This window comes from Notothenia rossii (genome assembly GCF_949606895.1).
Source record: "Notothenia rossii genome assembly, chromosome: 3".
Taxonomy (NCBI): Eukaryota; Metazoa; Chordata; class Actinopteri; order Perciformes; family Nototheniidae; genus Notothenia; species Notothenia rossii.
In genome coordinates this window covers 6,109,243-6,131,855 of record NC_136901.1, presented here as the reverse complement: position 1 = coordinate 6,131,855, position 22,613 = coordinate 6,109,243, and the positions used below count along the sequence as shown (strand labels likewise).

At 47.5% G+C, this 22,613-nt stretch overlaps 1 protein-coding gene across 5 annotated transcripts in view; it reads right to left on the bottom strand.

Annotated features, from left to right (window-relative positions):
- Positions 1-1,914: 1,914 nt before the first annotated feature.
- Positions 1,915-22,613, bottom strand: part of nrp2a (neuropilin 2a) — a 74,328-nt gene continuing 53,629 nt past the window's right edge. For 3 of the 5 annotated variants that reach the window (XM_079668321.1, XM_079668324.1, XM_079668323.1), the window contains 10 exons: positions 21,946-22,121; positions 21,392-21,571; positions 21,147-21,291; positions 16,599-16,679; positions 16,355-16,459; positions 13,085-13,350; positions 11,865-11,961; positions 8,864-8,896; positions 4,198-4,260; positions 1,915-4,119 (listed from right to left, as the gene is read on the bottom strand). In XM_079668321.1, the coding sequence (XP_079524447.1) occupies positions 3,815-4,119; positions 4,198-4,260; positions 8,864-8,896; positions 11,865-11,961; positions 13,085-13,350; positions 16,355-16,459; positions 16,599-16,679; positions 21,147-21,291; positions 21,392-21,571; positions 21,946-22,121 (1,451 nt within the window). In that variant the 3' untranslated portion in view covers positions 1,915-3,814. Of the gene's footprint in view, positions 4,120-4,197; positions 4,261-4,463; positions 7,083-8,863; positions 8,897-11,864; positions 11,962-13,084; positions 13,351-16,354; positions 16,460-16,598; positions 16,680-21,146; positions 21,292-21,391; positions 21,572-21,945; positions 22,122-22,613 lie in introns of those variants that run through there. The other 2 variants (XM_079668322.1, XM_079668325.1) reach the window with 2 other exon arrangements.

Genomic DNA, 22,613 nt, shown 5'->3' with positions numbered 1-22,613 from the left:
TGTCACGGAGGAAGGAAAGTGATGGTCTGCCTAGTGTTTATACAAGACTTTGGCATTTGTTGTCATTGGGCGTTTCGTCATTTGAGGGCAAGTTGCCACAAAGCCCCTTTCCATCCTCCACACACACTCTCTCACAAACACACACACACACACACACACGGTCTGACCCATATAGGTGCTTTGAACTGCTGGCAAGATTATCTGGGCCCCCTTCCCGGAAGGACCATTGGGGTGTGCATGAAACATGTAAGTCTGCATGTGTGTGCATTTTGGATGAAGTTGAAAGAGAGGCATGGTTTCCTCTCCAGGTTGGACTCTTCTTCAGGCTGTCACTGAAGGGGAAGATATGGAGGATTTCTCCTGAGATGAATAGAAGGGTTAACATACAAACATACCTTGACACACACCGCCTCCACTTTGCTAGGACACCGTGAGAAGCCTACATGTTGTACGATTCAGGAAATATTAAGTGATTAAGTTAGAAAACCAAACAAACTTTCCCCCCCTCGCTGCGATGACTAATGTGCTGCCTGTTTAACCCCTTTCCATCTTGATTACATAATCCCCGCATTAATTAGCTGTGTGTTGAAGTCACTTCCTGTGGCGCGACCCTCAAATGGGCTCCATCCACAATCTGGCCTATCGACTTACAGGGTGCCAGAGCTTTTTCTTTGAAGGCCGCCTCAGCTTCTGAGGCAGAAAACTCTCTGATCTGAAGGCTAAAGGAAAGGGCCCCCGCAGTGTACCGTTTGCAGACTGATAAAAACCTTGAAAAACAACATTTGGATAACACACACTCACACAGGGATACAAAATTAAGAATAATTTGGTTGTGAAAACAAGAGGCGGTATGGAACAATGACAATCTGGCTCCTTTGGTAATTTCCTGTCGGCGTTCATTCGTGTGATGTGGTCGTGACTGTTCTGCCGGGATCAATCAGACCTGTGAGCAGATGGCATCGCGCTCCTCCAGTGGACTGGGGATTTTCTGTATTTTTCAGAGGTGGTAATTGGCCCGCTATGTCACGGACCGGAGCATGCTAACAGCCACTGCCATCGCACTGTGCAGCAACAACACGTGTCCTCCTGTCTACGGATCGTAATGTCCTGAGTGACAGGCTCCGCTTCATATCTGCTCAAAGTTGTGTTACATGTTGCTATAATTAAAAAGTTACCATTAAAACTGATTTCAGGAGCGCATACAAGCAACATTAACTTTGGCACTCATTAAACTCGAAAGTCACTGCTGTAAGACCCCTGTTAAAAGAAATTGGACCACTTTGGCTGTCTCACTACAAACGTCCAGGTCAGAGACCCAGGAGAGCCTCAGATATCACATTCTGCATCTAAACTCTGTTTGCTAACAGGGTTTGCATTTAGGTGAGGAAAGCTTATGTGGGTAAATGGAACCGTGTGTGGGAGACTCTGCAAGCTGTATAAAACAGAGGCAGAGTAATTGCATGTGTACTGTATGAAAGTGTGTGTGTGTGTGTGTGGCTGAGACGTCGGGTACTTCAAAGCTTTGATGTTGGAGCTCCTAAATGAGGGCCACCAGAGGTCCAGACTAATGGGACATCATGTGGAGATTAGAGGCCAAGTGTAGCAGGCGGACAACAAGGCATTATGTGTGTGTGTGTGTGTGTGTGTGTGTGTGTGTGTGTGTGTGTGTGCGTGTGTGTGTGTGTGTGTGTGCGTGTGTGTGTGTGTGTGTGTGTGTGTGTGTGATGGAGGAAAAGAGCGAGAACATGCGTTTGTGTGTGTGATTCCCCGTGTGTATTCTTTTTGCAATTTAAAAGTGAGCCTCAGATGGAGTTTGTGGGTAATTGGACAGGAAACACAAATATTGCAGGAATGTCAAGAATACTACGAAATCTTATTCTACACGATGAATCAGTAAGAAAGGCTTATTTCTCATTATGGTATAAATCCTTTATTAAATAATCATAACAATAATTATAATAACAATCATAAAAAGAGCATTTCTGTACAAAGTCCCCTTCAAAACAACAACAACAGCAGTCCGAGCAGTGCGAAAGGGGGAATCCCGTCCTTTTTAAATTTTATTTAGCCTACGTGTTTTGGTCCTCCCAGGCAGAAGGGGGCGCTGGGACACTGTCACTGTCAGCGTCAACTTTCTGTTTCTGATACCGGCTCCAAAGGCAAGCTGGACCCCCGAGGCTCCAAGGCACTTTGAAGAGAGTCAGTGGGGTCCAGAGAAGAGGGCCTCAGAGGAGAGAGTGTGTGTGTGTGTGTGTGTGTGTGTGTGTGTGTGTGGACAGCGAGATGGGATGAAATGTGTGTGTATTGAATCCATGGGGCATTTCTGTACTCCATGGTCTAAAATATATACCGTAAGCTTCTCAGCCGCAACTGTTGTTCCCTTTGAGTCTCAGAGTTTATGAGTGCGTTCATGTTCTGTATACATCTTTATATACAAGTGAAGTAATGTGTGTGTGTGTGTGCGCGTGGGAGTTGACTTCCTCTCCCACCCTCTTCTTCTCATGGCTTATGAGTCCATCAAGAGCGTGCAATACAAGACCCTTTCTGATTGGTTCAAAAACAGTCCCGAAGAATGCCTGCCTTGCGAGAGCCGACATTTACAAAAAAAAAAAAAACAGGCCACAATTAGCCAGTAGTTTGAGGTGGGGGTGGTGTGCTCTGTGTGTATGTGTGAGTAAGGGGGGATAGGTCCTTTAATCATGGCTTTTGAGGTCCACGTGGAAAGAGAAAGATATGGATACCTCTTCTCTTGTCTTCGTGTTGCCTCAACTTTCCTTTTTCATCATTTCCGTGGACAGTTTCTTTTAAGGCGTGTTGTGTGTCCGGGGCACGCAGTTAGTTTTATTTCCCCGCAGAAAGCCCTTGGCCCCTGTGAGAGAGCAGGGGTCTCAGTGTCTCTCTGTTTGTCTTCAGTGGTTCTCAGTCCCTCACCAGCAATCCATAGGTTGCACCGACCAAAGCTCCTTGACCTTTTTACCATTAACCACAATGTAAACATGACCTTCTATTTGACAGGAACCAGTAACAACTAAATCTAACAATAACTCTCTCTGTCATTAAAAGAATGTGTTAAAAAGTCGCCCCCCCCCCCCTCCCCCCCCAAACTCCCCACCTCTACACACACATACGCCTCTTTTTTTTTCTACTTATCTGCCATCACAGGCTGGCGGTAGGCCAGAACGAAAACATTAAACAGAGAGGAACGGAGCGATGGACGTCAGGGACTAAAAATACCGCAGACTGTCAGGAACTAAGAGGATAACTGAGGCTGATAGGTAGCAGAGTCAACGGACGGAACAAAAAAAGCCAACAGGCCACACAAAGGAGCTAAGTTCTAGGCCACTGTGTTCACATGTGATCAAAAGACGCTTGCTAAGCACGTTCCTAACCTACCACCTTTCCAACACAACGTGTTCTGTGTAGCTTACAGTATCCTGCTTCAAAACTTCACCTGGTACAAATCTAGGATGCATTTATACACGTTTGGTGGAACAGGATTCTGTAATTGATATGTGTAGATACTTTTTGAGGCGTAACATCCCCGCAATGGAACGATCCATCTGGGTAACCCCAGTCTTTCTCTCATTGGTTAATTCACCACAAAAATACTACCAACACTGGACCGTGGCACGTTTTTTGAGCTTTGAAGTTCCCATTTGAGCTAAATAAAAGTGGCTTTCTGTTGTCCATATGTCTGAGGATCTGCACCACTCACTGAGCAAATCAACTAAAGGTGAGGAAATGAAGAATAAAGTGAGAGGTTTTCACAGAATGGCAGCATCTCTCGCTCCGTCTCCCCTCTCGTGAAGCCTCCTCACGCCTCGGTGCAGCAGCGCTGTTGGTTCAGCTTGACCTTGTGCTTGAGGCCGTCGTACAGTTCGAAGTTGTAGTTCTCCAGGGTTGTGGAGGAGCGTGACGACAGGCCGCTGTAGGAGCAGGTGCAGTATAGCAGGAGGCCGGCGCACACCGCCCCCAGCACCACGCCCAGGGAGCTCATCACGATGATGGTGACCAGGATGGGGTCCAGGGTGTACAGCCACGAGTTGTCCTTCTCCGAGACGCGGGTCACCGGAGGGTCGGAGGACGGGGACGCTGTGTTCCACTCCGGGAAGTGTAAAACTGTGAAGGGAAGAGAAAAGTTAGCTACACGCCACTCAGAAGGGACTACATCTGATCAAAGGTGTTGCTCTGACTCACCTCCACCCAGAGAGTCTCTGCCACTGAAAAGACGTCCATCTCCAAATTCATTGGGTCTTCTAACTGTTAAAAAGAAACATGAAAATATAAGTCTTGAAGCATAAAACCTTAACAGAATTGAAGTTATAAAGCTTTTTGCTGTTCCCAATTTAAAACCATTACAATCAACAGGTGGCACTGGTTATTCACATTTGTACTGATAAACAACCCTTTATATCCCATGTATTCTGTATTCAGCGTCCATATACACACACATGAGTCTGGGAATAATAGAAAAATATGACTTTATTAATAGAGAAAGATCATTATGATACATTCCTGTCAAACACACAGTCATCACATAGCATACTGATGGTATAAGACTGTTCATTCTGTGTGGATAAAGATGCAAACATCGAATAAGCAACATCATTATCACCGGTAAATTCATCGACACGGGTACTGTCAAACTTAAGAGTGGTGCATAAGATGATTAAAGAAAAAAAAACTAATGGCCACATTTAAGTAGTGCTTGTGAGAGGGGTGTGAAGTGATATGTATGAGAGTGTCTGAATTGGATGATTATAAGTGTTGTAAAAACTTGCAGCGGCTGCAACACTTGAGCCAAATAGCTGGAGTGTACTTTCGATGAGTTTCCTCCTTACTGTGTGTGTGTGTGTGTGTGTGTGTGTGTGTGTGTGTGTGTGTGTGTGTGTGTGTGTGTGTTTGCGCTCGCTGCTCTTGGCAGGCATGCATAGTGGGAGTAACTGCTTGGCAAGGCACACGTCTGGATCTGGGGGTCTTTAGATGGCCAATGGCGTTATTAATACCGTTTCCGGGGCAACTGAAGTTGGCAGCGGATTGGGCGACGGAGGTGCGGTAGATGGGAGGGAAAAGTGCTTACCGCAGCCTTAATAAATGTTATCCGTCCATTAACTAATTACAACTATTAGAGGCTTGGAGCGTGACGGTGTGGAGATGGCAGAGTACGGTGCCCCCCCCCCCCCCACCCCCCACCCCCAACCCAAGTTGATTTAAAAGCCTGTGGTGAGAGCCTGCCAAAAACCCTCCTTTTTCTCCGCCAATAGAAAAGTGCAGCTTCGAGATTGCGGGCGACAAATGGAGGTGCTTTCTGCTGAGCTGCGGGCGAGGAGGTGATGGATTTCTGCTGGTGCGACAGATCCCGAGAGCACGGGCCGTTAAGCCACAGAGTGAAGACCTCAATTTCATTCAATCTGAGGAGTTCAAATGGACTCGTGTCAAATCTTGCCACCTCTGTACCGACTGATGAGAGAGAAATAGGGGGCCAATTTCTCTATGTCAGTAAAAATGATTAGAAATGTCCAAATAAATCATGTTTTAAGATCCCAGATATACGTTAACCGTGAATAAGAAGTGCATTCACTATGTTTTATATTATGTTAAAGCCATTCATGGCCTCTTATGGCACTGTAGGAAGAAGCATCACTAGCTCTGCTCTGGTTCTCATAACGCTTCGGATCCCTCTGAAGGGTGTGCAGATACACTTATTACTTCCAGCTGGTCCAGTGGCATTGTGGGATTTGTAGGAGTATAAATCAAGAGCAAAATGGTGATGGCAGACAGCTGTGTCTATTTACAACCCTAAAAACAACAAGCATATATTCCCACTGAAAACACAACAAGGCTGGGCTCAGCATGGGTTTCATCTGGGCGGCTCAGGGACATATGGAGGAACAATGGGGGTGGGTGGTATGTAGCATAAATGGGAGTGGGAACAACGTGCTTTATTACGCCAGAGAATCAAGATGAAACACTAAACACTGAAGACGGCTGCATCCATCACTGACTGACGCCTTTATCAGGAACAGACAAGACGTTCAATCAAAGAGCTGGTTATCTCCATTTGTGGTGCAGCACTTAAAGTATGATGGATTTGCATTCCTTTGTTTTTAAATGTGAACATGCTCTGTTGAAAAAGCACAATGGAGAGATTTTTCCTAACAACCCCCTCACTATTGGTACAACTCATATCACAGCTTTCTCGTGTTGTTATTACAGAGATACCAAGAGCTTTATTTTTCCGGGGCTTGCCAGATCATTTCCACAGCCAGCACGTTGAATGCCTCTCAGCCTAACAGTTTCCTCGTCTCTCTCTCTCAGCGCTGCAGAGCTCCAGGGTCTCTGGGGTCTTGTTTCAGCCCGTGGTTTGGCAGCTCCGGCTGGCTCTTGCAGCAGGAGCGGCTCGACCCCTTCTCTTTGCAGCCCACACATGTCTGTGTGTGTCCGGGCTGGGGTCAGTCCAGGAGGACCGCTGGGGTTATGAGCAGCCAGACGGCACTCAATGGGCCGAGACAAGCTGTTCAGATAAATAACTTACTCAGACTTTAGTCCTCTCATCACGAGCAGCACAGTGTGAAATGTCAACAGCAAACTCCTTAATGGAACAGAGAAAAAACCCAAGCGACATCCATCCAGGCAGAGAGGGAGGTGTTTCTTTAGCAAATGTTCACATGGCAGTTTAGTCATCATCACCCTCTGTAAACTAAATGAGGGTGGGGGTCGTCCAGTGGATGTTCTGCCAATCACACTGACATCACACGTACGTACGCCCTGCTCTGCCAAACACACGTAGCTAATGCTCCTCCCTCAGCAGAGGGTCCGGTGTCGGTCCCGGCTGTCCAGCCTCACGGTCAGGACTGGCTCCACCCCTGGGGCGGCCATACTGGAGGACCAGTTAGAGTACTGGAAGCACTGCGAGGAGCTGTGATAGGCCACCGACAGCTGGCTCTTCTTGGTGGCCAGGTGTTGCCGGCAGCAACAGAGGGCCCTGACAAAGATGGCCACCGCCAGGAGAAGGAGGGCGACCCCCGCGGCCATAATGTAATACCAGTGGATGGGTAAGGGAGGCACAGGAACGCCTCCCCCTGGTGGAGAGATACAGAGTGATTGGCCAGCGGGAAAAGAGAGGAGTGGCACTTTTCTACATTTAATTCTTTAGTTTCTATCCCTGTTGTTCTTCATCATACGAACAGCAGGCGTGCACCTCGTATGAGCATGCACAAGCATGCCAGTTGCAAAAATGAAAACAAATCTCCAAGGCCAAAAATAAAAGTAAAAATGCATCCATGTCTCTCATGTAGATGGGGTTGCAGTTGGAGTTTTCACACCAAGACCATCGAGGGATTTGGGTTGAAATCAGTCCAATGGTTGATCCAGTCAAATTAATTTTTCTAAAAAAGCTCCAATGGAATGACTTGGTGTGAAACAGAAGCCAAAAACAATTAGTTATAAGCACCCACACACATTGAATTAGGAAGCTTCCTCTTCCTGTTTCACATCGGCACAGGAAGTCACTGCCCCCCCGATAAACCTCATGCAAGAATCAGTGGGATCCAATGTTCCAGAGCTCTCTGAGCTGATATTGGACTGGGATTTGTTATTTATCTGGCTGGAGATGGCAGATTTGTTTTGAGTGCATCATTTATCCTGTTCTCTGTTCCTGGTTTCTGATTTTCTTCTTTCTCATGCATCCTCCTGCTGGCCAGTCCTCTCCCCCCTCAAGACAAGCTCCATCTCCTTGGAGACTATCTCCACAGATCTTATACGCTGCTAACCCTGGCTTGAACCCTCTTCTCAAATTCTTGGTAAGTACTAACTAACCACCTTCCAAGAAGATTTGCTTCGCCTGCTATGTGAAGATGATCCCCTGAAGACATGGAAAACTTTAAAATAAAGCCCGGGTGTTCCTTCAGACAGAGAGCTGTAAGACCGAGAGAATGTCAGATTGAACTAGGGAAGGTGAAGCAGAGCTGAATACATCCTGATTTTTGGACCGTGTCACATCATTACAGAGGGAAATGGTGCGTGTTGCTGCTACTTCACACTGCACACACTCATTAGACAGAGCTGAGTTAGGGAGAGGAGAGAGACACCGCGCCTGCCGCTGCTCAGTCACTCTATCTGATTGCTTTCCACTGGGGACACTGGTGTGTGTGTGCGTGTGAGGTGATGTTCATGTGTGTGTTTGTGCATGTTTATCAAGGGTTAGAGACTCTGTGTGAGTGTGTGTGTGAGGCAGACGAGTAGAAAAGCTGAAGAAGTGCACACACATCACATTCGCACTGAAACCGCCGGGCTCTTATCTTATTGGAAGACATTACGAGATGCCAAAACACTAACATCAATCTCAGAGTCCCCCAGGATGCTCTAAATATTTTTCATGAGGCAGACAGTTATTTAAAACCCTTCAGGCTGTGTCAGGCAGTGAGAATATGTAGCTCTTTTCAAATATCTGACTCCATGAGGTGCGCTTGATTTAGCTTGCCTTGCACGCAGAGTTAGCTCTTTGGAGACTAACGCTTTGTTTCCACTGAGACTGACAAGGTAAAACTAGTGCACAACAGCTCAGTGAGATTATTCATTTGGCATTTTTTAAATTTAGATTTTAGCGAGGGGTTTAGTATTTGATTGGTGATGTGCACATGCCGATGCCATGAACCACCAGTTGTAATAATGAATGCAGATGTATTCATCTGGAGTCACACAGCTATAGCCGACTCAGCCTCTGTGTTGCTGCGTTGGGTTTTTTATTTAAGTGTTTGATACAACTCGGTGCCACCAAGCAGCAAAACCCCAGGCTAGTGCAAACCAACGGGCAGGAAGCAAGACCACAGAGGAAGTGACATCATATCAGAGTCAAACTCACCTGGGTTTTCAGGAGAAAAAGCTGCGAAGGGTTCTGCGAGGACAAAGAGAGAGGCATGGAGACAGGAGGGAGAGAGACAACTGTTAGATAGCTTTAAATAAGATGGGAAGAGTCAGCCAAATGTCACACAAATGTCACAAGACTATCAAAGTCCTCCTGAGGAAATGTGAGTTAATTCCTCAGATAACTCACATGAGTTATGGCATTTACTCGCCTGCTTTGCCAGAATGCAATTTCAGTAGTGGAGAATCTAAATCTAAGATGGGCTGAGTTTATGGGCTGTGTGTGTGTGTGTGTGTGTGTGTGTGTGTGTGTGTGTGTGTGTGTCATCGCAAAGTTCACGTATTTCAAGTTGTTTATCTGCCGAGGCCAGTTAAACTGGAGCGAGCAGGTTTTTTTTTTTTCTGGCTTGCTGCAAATGCACAGAGCAGAACCTTTACTTTGATTGGCTGGAATGCAAACACAGAGAACTGATTTGTGTGTGTGTCTTACTGTGTGTCTTACTGTGTGTGTGTGTGTGTGTGTGTGTGTGTGTGTGTGTGTGTGTGTGTGTGTGTGTGTGTGTGTGTGTGTGTGTGTGTGTGTGTGTGTGTCAGGGGGGCGAGTGGGAGAAAAAGAAAGACGGAAACCGACTTGGGAACTTGTGCCTCTTGGCGGGAACCCAAACACACTGTGAAAAACTCGACTGCGTTGGGTGATAAGCGACATCCCAGCATGCTCTGGGAGTGGCGAAGGAGGTGAGGGAAGGGAGGAAGGAGGAAACACAACAGCTTGGAGGCAGTGGGTGGGGGGGGTCTTAGTTGTCATCTTTGCCTTCCAAGCTGCTGTGCTGCATCGACTCTCTGAAGACTCATGACACAGACAAATGATTGATAGCAAAAACACACACAGCAGAAGTGTTGGAGCGACACACACACTCTCCACACACTGCAGTCAAGATGACGTCAGGGTCCTGGCTGTGCACCCCGGCTCGCTCTCTGATCTGTTTAAGACCCTCTCCAAAGCCCCTGCTCGGGCCAGATTAAGGGCTGTGCTGGCGCTCGGCTCGCACCAGGCACCGGAAAGTTGCTCGGGAAACAGCCTGTCTAGTAATTCCCTTTGACGGCTCGGGAAAAGCTCTGTTTACAAATATGACGGAGGAATGAGCGCGAGAGAGAGAGAAGAAGAGAAATCTAATGAAACATAGATTAGCATCGCCGGGGCCCACGGGGCGTTTATGGCCTAGTTTGACTATTCTTCTTTCTTTTTCTTTCTGGAGGAATAAACGCTGTCCCTCCCTCTCCTTCCTCCTTTCATCTCCGTGCTCGGTGGGCTTCTCGGAGGAAAATATGTCTCCGAAACTGGGATGGGTTTAGGGGTGGGGGGTGTTTATCTCTGCATGTGTGTCACTGCTGGTTAAAAGTGGAGGAGGTGTGTGTTTGTTTTCAAATATTCTGTCGGAGTGAGAAGATGGAGAAAAATAAAGTTTGTCACCATATGTGTGTCTGACAGAGTGTGTGTGTGTGTGTGTGTGTGTGTGTGTGTGTGTGTGTGTGTGTGTGTGTGTGTGTGTGTGTGTGTGTGTGTGTGTGTCTGTGAGAGTGTGTGTGTGTGTGTCTGTGAGAGTGTGTGTGTGTGTGTCTGTCAGAGTGTGTGTGTGTCTGTCAGAGTGTGTGTGTGTGTCTGTCAGAGTGTGTGTGTGTGTGTGTGTGTGTGTGTCTGTGAGAGTGTGTGTGTGTGTGTCTGTCAGAGTGTGGGTGTGTCTGTGAGAGTGTGTGTGTGTGTGTGTCTGTCAGAGTGTGTGTGTGTCTGTCAGAGTGTGTGTGTGTGTCTGTCAGAGTGTGTGTGTGTGTGTGTGTGTGTGTGTGTGTGTGTGTGTCTGTGAGAGTGAGTGTGTGTGTGTCTGTCAGAGTGTGTGTGTGTGTGTGTGTGTGTGTGTGTGTGTGTGTGTGTGTGTGTGTGTGTGTGTGTGTGTGTGTGTGTGTCTGTGAGAGTGAGTGTGTGTGTGTGTGTCTGTCAGAGTGTGTGTGTGTCTGTGAGAGTGTGTGTGTGTCTGTCAGAGTGTGTGTGTGTGTCTGTCAGAGTGTGTGTGTGTCTGTCAGAGTGTGTGTGTGTGTGTGTGTGTGTGTGTGTGTGTGTGTGTGTGTGTGTGTGTGTGTGTGTGTCTGTCTGTGAGAGTGTGTGTCTGTGAGAGTGTGTGTGTGTCTGTGAGAGTGTGTGTGTGTGTGTGTGTGTGTGTGTGTGTGTGTGTGTGTGTGAGTGTGTGTGTGTCTGTCAGAGTGTGTGTGTGTTTGTCAGTGTGTGTGAGTGTGTGTGTGTCTGTCAGAGTGTGTGTGTGTTTGTCAGTGTGTGTGTGTGTGTGTGTGTGTGTGTGTGTGTGTGTGTGTGTGTGTGTGTGTGTGTGTGTGTGTGTGTGTGTGTCTGTGAGAGTGTGTGTCTGTGAGAGTGTGTGTGTGTCTGTGAGAGTGTGTGTGTGTGTGTGTGTGTGTGTCTGTGAGAGAGTGTGTGTGTGTATGTGAGAGTGTGTGTGTGTCTGTCAGAGTGTGTGTGTGTGTGTGTGTGTCTGTGAGAGTGTGTGTGTGTATGTGAGAGTGTGTGTGTGTGTGTGTCAGAGTGTGTGTGTGTGTGTCAGAGTGTGTGTGTGTGTGTGTGTGTCTGTCAGAGTGTGTGTGTGTCTGTCAGAGTGTGTGTGTGTCTGTCAGAGTGTGTGTGTGTCTGTGAGAGTGTGTGTGTGTCTGTCAGAGTGTGTGTGTGTGTGTGTCAGAGTGTGTGTGTGTGTGTGTGTGTGTCAGAGTGTGTGTGTGTCTGTGAGAGTGTGTGTGTGTCTGTCAGAGTGTGTGTGTGTGTGTGTGTGTGTGTGTGTCTATCAGAGTGTGTGTGTGTCTGTCTGTCAGAGTGTGTGTGTGTGTCTGTCAGAGTGTGTGTGTGTGTGTGTGTGTCAGAGTGTGTGTGTGTGTGTCTGTGAGAGTGTGTGTGTGTCTGTCAGAGTGTGTGTGTGTCTGTCAGAGTGTGTGTGACTTACGTGTACACTCTTTCAGGGGCGTGCTGGAGCTCATGTGGATGTTGTCTATCCAGATGTGTCCTCTGGTGCCGTGCACGAAGAAACCCTCCATCACAACCTAGCGCGGGAGGAAGACGAGGCATTCAAAGTTGAGAAACAAGAGGAGGAAGAGGAAGACGGAGACAGGAGGAAGGCAACAGGGAGCAGAGGCACATCGAAAATGGGGACAGCAGGAAGAGGAGGAGAAAGAGGATGAAAACTTAATACGGTGCCTGTGATTTCAAAGTTGCACTCAACATCATCCTCCCCATCTCTGCGAGCTCCTTGAGCTGACTTTTTTATGAGCGCGCTAACTGCTTGTGATGTCTTTGACAAATGCACGACGCTCCCCAAACAATCACACAGCCAGTGGAGACAATATGGGTTACTTTAGCTGTGTTTGAAGCCTGGCCTTAGGTGATGGAAAACGGATGCTTTCATATGCTCTGAGAAGACTGATCTCCCTCTAACCAAAGACTTTAAAGACATAGGCATACGATAAAGGGTATGACCCAGATACCTATTGTCAAGCAGGCACACTCGAAAATAAGGCGCGTTCACACCAAGTACTTTTCCCACAAAGGTTCCTGAGAACTAAATTAGTTATAGAGAACCTTTTTCTCCCCTTTTCAGTTCGTGGGAGAAAAAGGTTCCTGTGTCTGATTGGCTGGGCGGATTGCAAACCACGCCCCGTCAAACTCCCAAAGACTTTTGTGAAGCCGCCATTTTATTATCCTCGCATTGCATTATTAGCATTAGCATTAGCCCGGCGCAGAAACGCAGAGAGACTAATTTATGACAACACAACATAAAACATGGGAGCGGTGGAGATGAGGAGGTGTCGGCGTTCTGGCCGTTTACTCGGAAGGCTTCAGTAGAAGCTGCTGGGAGTCCCAGCAGCTTCTACTGAAGCCAGTCCCTAACTCCGGGGACTTCCGGCCGGGGATTTTGGGCGGCAGTATACGCTGTGAAGTTGTTTGCGGCCTGCCAGTAAACCCAAAGCAGAAGAAGAAGAAGTGACGTCAGCGCCTTCATTTGCCTAATCCACCCCCAGGAACTCATTTCCGGTGTGAACACGATCTGTACTTAGTTCATGAGAACTAAAGAGTTCTCAGGAACCTTTGTGGGAAAAGTACTTGGTGTGAACGCGCCTATAGTCTAATGTGATCCATTCCAGAAAACTAGAAGAAACCTTTAATTACCTGGAAGTCTTTGGGGGATCGAGGCAGGATGGTGCGTCCCTCCCTCCACACGGGGCCCTGGTCGTCTTTCAGGGTCCACAACACGGTCTCCTCGTTGTGGGCGTCCCGCAGCAGGACCTTCAGGTGGCCCTGGGCCTCCCCCGACAGCTGGTAGGAGAAGCTGAGGCACAGGGGCCCGCTGTCGGCCCCCAGCACCGGGCTCACGATCCAGGCCTGCTGCTGCTCCGTCTTTAGGCTGGCGTCCATGTGCAGGTAGCTGTTGAGCTCTGGAGGGGAAATAACACGGAGATTAGTTGTGTTGCTCTGACTACGTGTCATTTAACAGTTAATATCACAAGTGGTTTGAGAACTGTTCCTAAATCCAGACTTTCCACGTTTTGAAAATCCGATAAACTTTGGAAATGTGTGAGTCTTTCAAATTCTAAGTGGATAAAGTCATCGGGTTAAGTGAAAAATAAGAGAAACATTGAGAATCTCACAGCGGCGATGTGCAATCAAGCTGTTTTAGTATTTGTACCAGATTGCTGAAATGAGCAGAGCTTTGTTTTAACCTTCAGTTCGCTGCTCGCTACAGTCAAATGAAAGTAAAAATAATAAGCGGGATTTAATGGGCTTTCTCATTTCAGCTGGAGGCAATGAAACACAGGACATGTGAAAGGATGTATAAACTTCTGATATGCTCTGTAAGTGGATTCGGCTGGAACCGGTTTGTGAGGCACTTCTCATACACACAATTACCAACACAAATCACTGCTGTTTGCTCACCCGGACAGACATACATATGTTTTCACACAATTACAGATATCTCCAACAGAAAAAAGAAGAAATGAATCACCACTTGCTAACAGGAACTGGATCACAAGTGCACAATAGTCACCGCTAACAATAGGGAAGTGACAAATGTAAACACAGGGAAGAATGGGTCCAGTTAGAGCGTCACATGGAGCGCTAACAGAACTCCAGCAAAGACCCTCGGGGCCCATTTCTCTTCATTCCCTTCCAGGTAAATGACTTACACTATGGAAAAGGGCCACAAAAAGCACGCCGCCCCATTTGTTTACACCAGAGGATGTTTAGTTTGCAAATTGGACGCAGACATGAATTCCATTGTGAGCGATCGTGAGCTTACAGTATGTTTCAGGTTGTGTTTGTGAGAGAATGACTCAAGGAGGCATCTAGTGAGGAATTTCTTAAGTGGGCCTTGTGGGAAAATGTCCATGAAATCACCTGCTTGATCATGAACCGCTTCAACTGCACGCCTTTCTGTCGTACAAGCAAGGAAACAAGTTGTGTGAGACAAATCAGGGAGAGCTAAGGTCGTTTTCCCAATGTTGTTTCCTTTACAACAGGGTCTGATTTTATCTACAGCACCTTGTAGTAGCATCCAGTGTGTTTTTAGCGCTGCCGGCCTTACGTTATGGAACGACCGGGTCGATAACCTTTCGCTGTGTGTGTGTGTGTGTGTGTCCAGGAGATCCGACAAGCAGTATCCGGAGGCACAGATTTTCCTGGGACTTGACAGCTCTCCTCTGCCCGCCATATGCACAGACTCGCCTGTGTGTGACACTTCAGACAGTGTGTGTGACAGTGTGTCCCTCGGCCCTGGAACGAGTGGTGTGTGTGCTCTCCTCTGCTCCACATGCTACTGTTTCCCTTTGTATACACTCCACCTATGGATGATGTGCGAAGGTGTTTCATCACACGTTTTAATGCGAGCACCAAAGCCTCTTCCGTCCTCACATTCGAAGCGTGGCGTCTCGCAGCGCACCCCCCATTGTTGTGCCTCTTGTTCGCCAGACAGCTCATAATCGAGCCTGCCTCTCCATACGCAGCACAACAGAGCATTATTAATCCATTTCACAGCGGTCTCCTGCAGCGAGAGGCAAACAAGGGTTCAATCTATGAAGCCTATTTAGCATGTTTTTCCTAGTGGGGGTGTATTAAGACAAATAACACGGGGCTAATTCCTCCTCTCTGCCTAATAACTGGTTTCATGGCTTGGGTCAGGAGGTGAGGGGATCATGGTGTCTGGGTCTCCTGGAGTAAAGGAAGTCTATGGAGGATTAAACAGCGATTTGATAGCAGTGAAGTAATGATTCTGCGTCGGCTGACCTTTGACATCAGCGGGAGAATCAAAGGCTGGCGTGGCGTGTCAAAAAAAAAAGACTTGGAAATGATACTTCAGACATGAAAGCCACAAACCTGGCTAATCTGAGCAACCTTTCCCGAACCGGCCGTGATGAAAGACGCCGCTTTGAAGCCCGCTGTCGAAGATGGCTTTGACCTGAATCGCTCACGCTTCAGGAGCTGCTGAACACGACACAGGTGATATCGCCAATTTGACAAAATAAAAAATAAAAAAGCAGGCCGTGTTGAACCTCTTGTTTGATTCCCTCCAGCTGGAGGAAAGCTGAATCTTTCATGGAGACTTTGCTCGAGACACACGTGCATTTGAAAACAAAGTTGGATAACAATCCTGATGAAAAACTATAAATAGTGCCATAAAAAAAGAACCCTCCCTAAACCCAGCAGGTCTATAGTTTTTAATAACACGCCGAAAGCTGCACTTTTGAGCCGGGGCTGTGTAAAAAGGGAAAGTGAATAATTATTTCTTCAAGGAGTGACTAAGTAGACGGAGGATGTGCCTGGGGTGATGGAGGGGCAGCAGCGGACGGCTGGGAATAAACGCTTTGGAGTCTCATGCTCTGAACTTAATTGGAGCTACCGGGTCTTAACCCCTTCCTGGGAGACGTCGCATGTTTTGACACACACAGGCGAGGGAGCTGGTGTGTGTCACATGTGACGCTGTATGTGCTGAAAATGGCGGCGGCATCTCCTTCCCTTCCTAAATCCATTTTCATTCTCATCCGCTCGGAGAAGATCAGCGCGGCTGGCAGACGACGTCGCGGCTGAATTAGACCGGCTTCAATTTAAGGAATTATTTTAATCAAATTGAAAAAAAGGACTCTATGAAGACGCAGACGGAGAACGACTCCATTTAATTAGTGTCTGGACTCGGCGAAGTTGATAAAAATAAACTAAATGCATTTCTGCTTGTGCAATTTTCTGCGCCCGTAATGAAATTATCCGTGCATACATAAAAGCTTTGCAGCAAAGATCCAGAACAAGAAGTAGAGATATCCATAGTCGGCCAGCAGCAGGAGAAATCCAGCAGAACAACATGCAGCTCGCTGTCCATCACATGTTTGTGAGTCGTTAACCAGGCAGTGAATCACGCAGGATCTTCCTATCACTGATGTTGAGACTCACCGTGGCTGTGCAGGGTCCAGAGCAGGGGGGCGTTGCGGTCGTGAGTCCACCCACACAGGCCCTGATCGAAGTCACAAATGCTGTCTGATGGAGGATAGGTGGCTACTGTGGAGGTGGAGAGGGAGAGAGAGCCAAAGGGCACAAAGCTATGAGAAATGTTTCCTGCTTTACATAATGTCCTTTCAAAGGCTTTCATCTTTTCTATTACTCCTCTAATAACACCATTAATGCTGCCTGGCCTCACCTGTAGTAAAGGTGGTGGCGGTGGTGGTCTCAGCGTCGGCGGGAACAGTCGGCGTGGCGGTGTTGGCCGGCGTGGTCATTTCTGCAGAAACAAACACAACACACAGCTCAGGTCAATGGAAGAAACACACATTAGATCACAGCAATAAGGACACACTAATCACAGGATGTTTGCTCAAGAGGTTATTCATGTGGAATTTCTCCTAACATACGTGAGGTGGGGCAAAGAAAAACAGATGTGAGAGGAAGTGATAAGAAACAAAGGCAGAAAGGACCAGGAAGTAATGACTTACAGTGGATGTATACAGCTTTAATAACCAGACAGTGTGTGACATATTTTGCTTTGTCTTGGGAGTTAGAAATAATACGTGTATTTTTTCGAAAAAAATCTAAAGCACTACTACAGCAAAGGGGCAGTGGCTTACATATCACATATAAGAGGCAAAGTAATAAAATAAAAATGAAGCAACTGTATATGAAATAAAATATGAAGTTACTATACTTTTTTAACAGAAAACTGAGAGGTATCCAGCTGTTTGGAGCCATTTCAAACCACATAAACAGCTTGTCTCATTGTGCTGCGTGTTTAGGGTGAGTTAAAGCTCTTATCATAACTGAGAGTGTGAGGTCACTGTCCGAAAGTTAACTTCATCTCCCATTTCCTTCCATCCCACAGCGCGTCAGAGACAGGCACCCAAGAATCCTCCCCTTATGTTGTGTCTGGGTGCTGGGGCGTCAGTCTAACAAGTATGCAGACACACACGCTACACACAATGCACTCACACACATTGCACACAGATCCAGAGTCGGGGTTAAGGCTGATGGATAGATGTGTTTAAAAACTCCCACTCTGTTTTCTTTCAGGAACTTTCCTGTGTGTTACCAAGTGTCTCACTCACTATAACTCATACTGGCTCAGAAGAAGTGAAAGCAAACAAAAAGTCAAATGTATGATGTTCTCTCTGCCTTTGACAACTATTTAAGCACGGCTAAATCATCGGGACAGGCAAACAACACACTACGGCAAGGCAATTTGCACATTAGAGCGCATCACATGGGCGCCAAACAGACATGTGCTGAGCAGGCTGCTGGAGGAATGTGAGGTGGGAGAAAGCGCCGGGTTATTGGGAGCAGATGGTTCAGGCCGAGTGTGTTGTCTATCACTGATGCAGCTCCAGATATATCGCTTCCTTTTCTAACTTAACTGACATGAAATAGCTGAACTGAAAATCATCTTATTTCTCATATTTCCCCGACAGGTCCATCAATTGGATCTGAAACACAAAACTGTGCAAACATCCCCAAAGAAAAAAACACACGGATCCATCTCCAACCTTTTTCTCTGCTGGGCGGCTGTTAGTGTCAATAATAGAGCCTCCCACTGGTCTTGCTGCATGACAACCGTTATCATTTAGAGACTATGAAAGGCACCGAGGGCAACAAACGCTGCGTGATACACAATTGATCCGCTTAGAGGAACTTCCTGTGGAAATGAGTGGCACGGCGCCCCAGCTGGAGAAATGGCAGGCATGAAAGGACTTGACATTAACCCAGCGCTAATGTCACGTCCTTGATGCCTGTCATTAACTTTCTAATGAGACTTTTAACGCTGCCTGCCCACGGGGAAGGGAAGGGAAGGGACCCTCTTGTTCTTCTTCTACCCTGTGCCCTTATATTCCAGTCCAACCTTTGAGTCCTCCACCTAAGTCTTGGGACGGGGTGTTCAAATAAACCTATACATTACTTTAGCGCCCAAACCCACGCGCTCCCACGTGTGCGTACGACCAAACGCACATAAACACACGATCCAGTCCATTAAGATTCAGCCTGCTCCTGAGCACTGCATGCTCTCAAAGGTCAGGCCTTGTCACAGTGTAAATGTGCTGACCTTTCCAGGGTGTGACAGCAGAGTCGGGGGCAATGGGAATGGGCCGCTGCTTGTGTGTTTACGTGACACGGAGAGAGAACGCGTGTGCGAACGTATGTGACCTGCCCACCTTGCCCCGAGCCATAACCTTGACGGGGGGGTGTGTGTGTGTGTGTGTGTGTGTGTGTGTGTGTGTGTGTGTGTGTGTGTGTGTGTGTGTGTGTGTGTGAGGCCTGTTCGGTGCAGAGGCTTCTTGTAATGCAGGAAAAGTCCCTCTGCAGCGGAGTGTTGTCTTACATAATGTGTCTGCTGCTGCAGGTGATGATGCAAGTCATCATCATGCACGGGATGAGGCACACACACTTAGAACTGGACCCAGGGGAACCGCCGGCACGGATAATGGAGGTGCACACTCGTATGAGTACACACCGCAGCTGCGCATGCATAAATATACGCTCATAAAAACACACGTAGACATACACACGGATAAATGCTTTTTTATATGCTTATTTGTGTGCACACACACACACACACACACACACACACACACACACACACACACACACACACACACACACACACACACACACACACACACACACACACACACACACACACACACACACACACACACACACACACACACACACACACACACACACACACACACACACACACACACACACACACACACACACACACACACACACACACACACACACACACACACAGGGTGGAGAGAGCTCTCTGCTAAAAGACATTGCTCCCTCCGAAAGTGTCTGACTCAGCAATATGTCAGAGAAGAGAAAAAAAGAAATCTTCAATTATGTAGAAAGCTTTTCTGTAAATCTCCGCTTGGCAGGCACACGCAGACAAATGGATGTGCATGCACGCATACACCCAAAAAGAACATGATGGGAAAGATAAGTAGCCATTGTTTGATATTTTGTAGGGTGGGGTTAAGTGATCAGATCAAGGTTCCATCACACACACACATTTCCTAAAGTATGGGTGAGCTCCACCATATTTATTGAGCTTTTGCTGAGCCAGTGTGTGTGTGTGTGTGTGTGTGCCACTATCCAATTCTCCTACGACTGAAATGGTCCTACCTGAATAAAAAGGAAGAGATATTTTGCATTTTTTTCCAAGATATATCGCTAAGATTTATTTCCTGAGCTCATACATTTTTCATTTTTTAGAGAAAAGCGTCAATGTGAGGCTGTGTGTATGTGTGTGTATGTGTATGTGTGTGTGTGTGTGTGTGTGTGTGTGTGTGTGTGTGTGTGTGTGTGTGTGTGTGTGTGTGTGTGTGTGTGTGTGTGTGTGTGTGTGTGTGTGTGTGTGTGTGTGTGTGTGTGTGTCAGATGTGAATCAACAGGGGGGGGAAACAGAAGGAGTCAGGACCAACAGCAGTGAGATGGAAAAGAGGTGCGAGTGACGAGTAACTGAGGAGGAGGAGGAGGGTGGATAGGAAAAGGAGAAGAAGCATGGTAACGAAAAAAAAGAACAAAAACATTTACGGACCCATGCACTGGGCCTCAGGGTGGGAAAAGAAAGAACTGAGACCATGTGTACGGGGAGAGAAGCTGCTGCTCTGCTCAAACGACAGACACGGGGGTTTCATCAGCTGAAACCACGTTAAGGAACTCAAAAGAGGACATAAGTGACGACAAAAGGAAAGAAGTGAATAGTTTGGAGTGTGAGGGGATGTGGATGGTTCACAGGATGTCACTCAGCAGCGGTTCAGTGTTCCTGCTGAGTGTGGAGGCCTGTGAACAATGTGTGACCCTCAGCAGCAGCTCTCTGTCACACGTTTCCTTTAAAACCATTCACACACTATCTGCTAAAATCACGCCTCTGCAGAAAGTGTAAATCCCTAACCTGCTTTTTTTTTTAAAATATATATTTGGGGGATCTGTTCATTGTTCTGCCTTTCCCAGAGGGCACCTGTCAATCAAACAGTAAATGCAAAACACACTGTGTCCTGTGTGGTACGGGGAACGGGAAGTGACCAGGTTTTTACATCAACAGAAGTTATTTCTATCATTCACTGCTTTAACACTTACTTTTTTTATTTTTTTTTCAGAGCACAAGAGCAAAGAACTGTGTGTCTGTTTGACTAACCATGCTCTGCTTAATATTCTACCCCTCTTCAACTACATAACACTTCATCATCACTTGTACAAGCACACAAGCTGTCACACACAAATCACCTCAATGCGGGCCACCTTGCATTTGGAGTCTGGAGAGTTTACATGTATAGTTTTTTCTTTCTGCAGTGTATTCAGTGTGTTTGTGCTTGACATGTTGTGCTGGAGAGCCATCCTGTTCAGACACAGAGGGAGTGGTAAACAGTGAGAGTCCAGATGTGTGTGTTTCTGCACCTCACATCTGGAGAACAGACCGTGCTGGAGAATGAACAAACCGAAACGTTCCCTCTCTCTCTCTCCGGGGACACATTCCTCCTAACCGAGCCCTGTCCGCGCCCTGCTGCTGCGGACGCTTGTTGTAGCAAACCTCTTGAGAGTCACCGCCCCTCCCCTTTCCAACATTTGGTGTCTCCTCACCTCTGGTAACGACTCTCATGCATATCTAATGCAAGCCTCACTTCCTCAAAGTCCACTCACTTCTGTTTAGAGCAAGTTATCATACGTGAAATGATTCCCCGTCAGAATGTCCTACCTGGAAGCTCGCAGCCCAGGATCTCCACCCTCATGCCGATGCCAGCTGGAGACCACCTCTCCGGGTACAGCCTGATGTACTGCGACACGATCTCCTCGAAGCGCCGCAGCTCCGGGGCGTCGTAGTGTGTGTTCCCCTCGAAAAGCTGCCACACATACACAAAAATCATGTCATTTTTTTTTCATTTGGAAACAAATTCAGATTCTTCCCTGCTTCTTCTTCTTCCTCCCTCGCACCCCCCCCACCTTAGGCAGGCTGGTTTTGCTGTCCATGATGAAATTCCACTCTTTCCCGTTCAGGCTGTGCGCTACTTTGTACTTCCGGACAAACGCCCGGTTGTCTGTGGTCGCCCCGCTCGCTGCGTCCCCCCCCCTCGCTCCCTGGGTGATCACTCCTCGCACCGTTTTGGGCACCCCGAGGTCCACCTGGGATTAGATTCAGATGCATACAAGGTGGTTAATATACTTTACACAGAACAACACATGGTTATGTAATATATTATTAGAGTATACAGTATTTATTCTAATGTACAGTATGTAATTGTGGATTCTTCTTAATTGTATTCCATCTAAAAAAGGTATTCCATATTCCTCCAGCTTACTTTCACCAGTATGGCTATTGCATTGTATTTGATTTCCTTACTATATGTTACTATATCAAATCTCCAAAACTAAAACTTGACAGCTCATAATACAGCACATGAATGATGTTTCTGTTGTGCCTTAAATACTATGTTACTGTTGGTGCTTGTCATCTGGAAACACACAGTCAGGAAAAGCACAATGAATGCTCCTCTCACCTGCAGCCACTCCTCCCCGGCCAGCGGCTGCGCGGGGGCGGGGAACCAGCCGGAGCGACTGGCCACCAGCCGGGCGTTGCTGGGGCTCCAGCCCAGGTCCCGGCTGGAGGACACGGAGATCTGAGCGTCGGGCAGCAGGCCGGACAGCAGGCCCTGCAGCTCGGAGCATGGAGCATCTGGAGAGGGGAGAGGAGAGGCCGCAGATAAGTTTAACCTCGGGCGGCGCTGATGGAGAGGTGACGACCTTACACACGCTCACGCTGCTACACACACACTCACGTTGCTACACACGCGCTCACGCTGCTACACACACGCTCACGTTGCTACACACACAGTCACGCTGCTACACACACGCTCACGTTGCTACACACACAGTCACGCTGCTACACACACACTCACGCTGCTACACACACACTCACGCTGCTACACGCACTCACGTTGCTACACGCGCTCACGCTGCTACACACACACTCACGCTGCTGCACATGCTCACGTTGCTACACACACAGTCACGCTGCTACACACGCTCACGCTGCTACACACACTCACGCTGCTACACACACACTCACGCTGCTACACACACTCACGCTGCTACACATATCCCCGCCTGGGAGCTGTTAAGCTTCGCCGCAGGATTGCACTGCTGGCCACTGAGCGGTGAGAGTTTA